Source organism: Artemia sp. Qi Xiang Cuo, chromosome 21, assembly GCF_049724085.1.
Source record: "Artemia sp. Qi Xiang Cuo chromosome 21, ASM4972408v1, whole genome shotgun sequence".
Lineage (NCBI taxonomy): Eukaryota > Metazoa > Arthropoda > Branchiopoda > Anostraca > Artemiidae > Artemia > Artemia sp. Qi Xiang Cuo.
Window position 1 is genome coordinate 46,816,832 of NC_142814.1, and position 6,000 is coordinate 46,822,831.

Here is a 6,000-nt window from a genome sequence, read left to right on the forward strand (position 1 = left end):
TATTGAGCACAGTTAATGTTCGATATTCTGAATAATATAGCACCGGTTTCCTGCATAATATCTTTTGTTCCGTTTCTGAACGTCAATATGGTACTCGTAACACAGGTATGATTCATCGACCAAGGAAACCATTGACTCGGTCTGGCTTCTGGCTCAGACATCAGCTTCCGTTAACATGGAAAAGACTACCAGGTGAGATTCTAGACCAGACAGTTAGATTCAATTTTCGTAGGTTGCTAAGGGACCGTTGTGTTGGTTGCTATGATTTTGATAAATGTGGTTTTTTTTTTTACCTCAAGTAGTGCCAAACAGTATGAGGATTGGTAATGAATATTAATGGTACCCGTCGGGGAATTGAGTGAGCAAGAGGTGTCTCTCGTAAAAAACACAAATGAAACATTTTACATTTACTTTTTTTTTTTTTTTTTTTTTTTTTTTTTTTTTTTTTTTTTTTTTTTAGTTAACAAAATTGCCAGACACCTCGCTATTCTTCTTTATTTTTTTTTAGTGGTCATATACCTAGAGAGAATTGTTTCCTGACTTCAAACTGTCCAAATACTTTATCCCCCCCCCTTTAGGTGAACTCAAATAAAATTCTCAAATTTGGAAAGCTTTATTTTCCATGGGGGGGGGGAGGGATATTTTCCACGGGGGGGGGGTATTTCTGGGTGGGCAATCGCCCGGGGGGGGGGTGAATGCCTAGAACGAAATAATATATTGTGGCGAAGAAAGTCAAATAAATACTCTGCTACAGCTGATTCAAACATTTCTGGTTTTTGATTATATGTTAGTGAGCAGTCAATGGCATTTTTATGTTGCTGCAATCAACATTAAGTGGTAAATAAGTGATAAATTAAGTGGTAATTTACATGATAATCCTTGAACAAATGACAACGTTGCAAGTGAAAGTCAGGATGGGGTCGAAGTTGGGAAGAGTCAACAGATGGCAGCTAAGTTAGCAAATAAGAAATTCCCTTAATTTATAATGCATAAGATTCTTTGACCCGTTGCCATACATAGTTCAAATATTTTTAACCTTGTAAATTCAATTAGGGGTGGTGACCTAGGGTTTTATTGATCGTTTTTGAAATAAAAACATTTAATATATCTTTTTTTATAGAGAAATCACTTTATTTACATAAATGTTTACAAACTTCCAGAAGCCTGGTCATCCAGTCTTGTCAGGCGCTATCTCTTTTCAACTTAACATCCTCACATCTTAAAAAAAAAAAAAAATCTTAGTATAAAGTAAATATAATGTTTCATTTGTGTTTTTTACAAGTTTAAGTGTTTTTTTTCAATGACCGATTTTCCAAGTATTAGGTACTGTTATTAGGTTAATGTAGTGTTTCATTGAAGTGTCTAATGATGATCGCTGATCAAAGTTTATGTTATTTTTGCCTTTCATTTTATGTTATTTACTGTATTCATGGCCGTATATTTGGCTTTAAAATACAATTATCTATCTATCTATCTAATATGCAGAATATTTGTACCAAACACATTATGCATACAGACCCGCTATACTTTATTCCTTCCCCCTAATTTGCAAATCTATAGCCCAAATTTATTTCTAAAGTTACGAAGAAACTAACGGAAAACCCGGCATGTTCTCGAATTTAACACAGCGTAAACTTGAGTGAGTGGCACGTAATACAAACGTACCAAAATTTCTTCCCCCTACGGAAATAAAAAAAATAAAACTCAAATAAAATTCTCAAATTTGGAAAACCTTATTTTCCACGGGGGGATGGGTGGGTATTTTCCGTTGGGGGGGGGGATTTTCCAGGGAATAATCGCCGGGGGGGGGGGTGTAAACGCCGGCCACTATATTATTTGACCAAACACAAATTGTAGATACATGTTTAATTAAGGGGCATGTAAAATTTTCTGACAGTGGTAATTTACACAATAGTCCTCGAATAGATGACAAAGTATTTTGTCATTGGTTTAATGTGGTGCGATAATACTACCTGTCTATGTTCCAAATTTTCGTTTTTAAGTATCGGTTATTGTTTAAATTGAAAACGTTCTTAAATTAAATTCAATATGCTCTGAAATAAACATGCTTTATTATGTCAGTTGGGCAAAGTTTCAGACTAATTATGATAATTATGATAGTTTTCAGACTAATATAATATCAGACATGGTTATTTTCCAATATTACGGAAGAAATAAATTTAAATTGCTGCTTTTGCTATCTCCTTCTTTGATTTTTAATAAAAAAACTTGTTATCAAATATTTGATAATTTGTTTCTGTTCATGTCTTCAAGTTTAAATACAAACTTCTGCCCTATTAAGTGGTTTCCCTCTGCTTATAAAAAATGAAGGTAATTTCTGCTTTTAATTGTTTTTTTTTCTTTTCTTTAACCTTTGCTTTTATTTGGTTTAATTAACATTTTTATTATAGACCACAGACAAATGGAACATCTGATAGACAGTCGTTATCTCCTGTGCCGCAGTCGCCTGGTGTTATGCGACGCGTTGTTGAGAAATCCGAGTCGCTCTCCTATGTCCTGGGATTTGAAGAAGAGATTGACGATATGATTGTTGAGCTGCGAAGCCCAAAGAAGTCAGTTTAGAGACTTCTCTGAAGGATGTATATAGTCTGTGCTCTTTTCAAAAGTAGGCTTCGACGAACTGTTAATAGCCACTAATAGCGATACTGAATAAGCATGGTGCTAAAATATTATCAGTGGAAACATGCTGAATACTGTTTGATCCGCCTTAAAGCAGCCCATGTGTAAGCTATTCGACGTTGATGGGGATTAAAACGTCCAAGATCAGCCGACATTCAATTAAGATTGCGCTAGTAACCAGTGGAAACATTCTTAGTACAGTTTGAAATTAAAAATTATACATGATCAGGGTCTAAATTAAGGGCTAAATTAAGATCTCCCTGCAAATATAATCAGTTTGACACGGTTTGAATACAGCCTCTTTAAAGCCAGCTCGGTGTAGCTGATTGGTTGAAGATCAGGCCCAGCTGAAGTAAATATTCAGTCCAAGCTAGATTACTATATATTCTATTCAAATATTATATTTTATTATAAATTTATGTTGTAAAGCGAAATTGTCCATCATAGCTTAATAGCAAAACATCGTTACTTGCTACAAATTAATCACTCTATTTCTCAATAAATTAAATACCTTCTTATTTGGCAGTTAATTGACTTAAAATTTGATACAAGTCAGTTAAACTCCCTATTAACAGTGTTTAGAAATTGCGAAAATATATGTTCCCTTAAGCTAAGAATAAATTATTGGGTTTAATTATTCAAATTTATAATATTTTTTAAGTCAATGAAATATCACCTTTGTTTGGGATGCACCGGAGATTTCATTTTAACACCAAATGTTTAGGTTAAAGGAAGTTCTTAGCCTTATTAATGTTACAATTATTGTTAATGCTATGTTATTGTCTTGTGGAATTTCCGTTTACAAAGCAGACAATTTGTGATTTATTTATTTATTTTTATATGTAGGATAAAAAAAGCTTCATTTTGGTATGCAGTAAAGGGGTAATTTTCTCGTATTGGAAATAGATTGAGGGAACTCTTTCTGTCAAACCATGTTTAGGCAGAGATCTATAATCAAAAAGGCCGAGAACGAGTAGTGTTACAAAGCCATGTAAAATTCAACTGTATATATCGTCAAAATGGTTGTCATTTTTAAAAATGGGGCACAAAAAAGGAGAAAAAGGGGGAGCTGATTTCTCTGGTGAGATTGGATCCCTTACCCCCTTGCTGTGTCCAAACATCTAAACTATTTTTTTCTTTCGAGAAACTGCAAACAGTATTGTGGGATTATCTAAATTCCACAATCAGTCATGAAAAAAAAAGACAAAAAAGTATCACATTTGTCGTAAATATCAACATCACTATGTTCACTACATCAAATGTTCACTGATGTTACATAACTGAATATGTCTATTATTTTTATAGTTTTTAGTCTGTAATAGTCATTTGACGGAAAATGCAGTTTTTTTATGTCTACCATAGTCATCAACTTTTTCTCTACTATAGTCGTTGCGAGTGTAGTTTGCATACTTATGAAATTTTTGGTTTATTGAAGAAGAGAAGCAAAATAAATGGCTTTCTCTACATGTTGACAAAATGTAACGAAAATATTAAATAAACAAGTTAAGAAAACGATTGTGAATTCTAGTTTCTATACTGAAAACGCACAGGTAGCCTAGAAACGGTAGATCGACGAAAACAAAAAATCTCATCTCTAGAATACCATTATTTTTAATTTACCTAGGACATCAAATTAAAAAAAATCTCCCTGGACCAAGGAGATAAGGAGATCTATTCATACCTAAAAGCTTCCTTTTTCTTAGGACTGTCTTTAATTGTTTCAAGCTGTGGAGTTCTTAGGGTAGTGCTATATTTTCTCCGGTGTTGTCAGGTTGAAATGTGGGAATAAAAAGCAACAGTGAGTGGTTTATTTATTTCCATTTGTAAAAATCAGACATTAACATTCTGTTAATTACCGAAGCCAACTACACGTTCAAAATAAAGCTACGCTTTCTTAAGCTGTTTGGTACCATATATTTTTCTGAGAATTTTTGACGGCTTTTTTTAGATTTATCGCAAGCTCCGATCGAAAGCTGCTTGACTGCATATTCAGGAAAATATCTTTTTCATTTAAATTGAATTTCCGAGTTTGCCTAACTTTTGAGAAACATGAAATACGAAAAGATATTTATTTCAAAAAATGACTATCACAAGCCCCGAAGGGCCGAATTCGCATTTCGGAGTCATAAAAAAAAATCATAAAAATAGCACAACTAAAAAACTGGCTGAACATTGCCAAAAACAACAATATCAGAAAGGCAAAGCCATTCATTAGTCAAAAAAAGCGTCAAATGTAAGAAAGTTAAAAAGGTAAAAACTAAATCAAAACCAAAAAAAAGATTGAGATAAAAATAGCATTAAAAAGGTCCACCGTCGTTATTGTGTTGGCGCTGCCTGATGTCTTATTGTGTTGTCACTGTCTGATTTCGTTTCCACTGTTGATGATTACCAGAACCAACTACACCTTCAAAGGTAAGCTGCAGTTTCTTGAGCTCTTAAGCAAGAGGAAACTTTTTGCTCTTTTTTCCAACACTCGTTTTTAAAGATTTGGCAGCTGCTTTCGAAATTGCTGAACTGCAAAAGACATTCTCATTTGTCTATTTACTTTATTTAAAACGGTAAGCACTCAGTGCTTACTATGAACAGGTAAAAAAATAAAACAATATAAAACTTGGCTAGCCCTAAAGAAAAGAAACATCACTAAAACAAAGAGTTCTCAGGGTTGCTAAAATAGTACTAAATTAGCACAAAAGTGCTATTTTAGCACTATTTTAGTTAATTTTTAACTATAGCACCGAAAATCGCTGTGTAGCACGCAAATTTTGGCAATTGTTGCACTATAGGAACTGACCATGGTAGCAATCCTGCTGGGTAGTACCATTATTTCTTTATAGTGGTAACTCTTCTTTGATCTTTTTGTTCAACATTACGTTTAGTTGAACAATATTATAGTTGAACTACCCTTTTTCATAAAGGAATGCCACCACAGTCAGTTCCTAAAGTCCTAATAATTGCCCAAATTTGTCTGGACACAGCGATTTTCGGTTCTAGAGTAAAAAAAAATTGACAGTAATTGACAGTAGCACGACAGGCTAAAATAGCACTGTCATGCTACAGGTGGTAGCCCTTGGCACATACTACACATAATGAATTAATTTTTGCTAAATCAACACTTTTGTGCTACAGGTTTCAACCCTGCTTCTACAACAGAGCAAGTCTCACAATCAGGGCGGAGGTGGGGATTCAGGTTTGTCTTTGGGTTAGCCGAATTAGGTTGAAACGTTCAAAAATCGTTCAATATACGAACTAAGCAAGAGGAAACTTTTGATCTTCAACACTAATGGCTGTCATTGATTACTAAATAAGATTTTGAGGAACTTTCTGTAAATGCAAATTTTATAACAAAAACTTCAAATTATG

General features: G+C 33.8%; 1 protein-coding gene across 1 annotated transcript in view; it reads left to right on the top strand.

Annotated features, from left to right (window-relative positions):
* The window catches only part of LOC148939634 (uncharacterized), a 79,479-nt gene extending 75,327 nt beyond the window's left edge, over window positions 1-4,152 (top strand). Inside the window, exon 10 of the mRNA XM_089107183.1 lies at window positions 2,412-4,152. Coding sequence (XP_088963309.1) covers window positions 2,412-2,583 — 172 coding nt within the window. The 3' untranslated portion in view covers window positions 2,584-4,152. The remainder of the gene's footprint in view (window positions 1-2,411) is intronic.
* The last annotated feature ends 1,848 nt before the right edge of the window (window positions 4,153-6,000 follow it).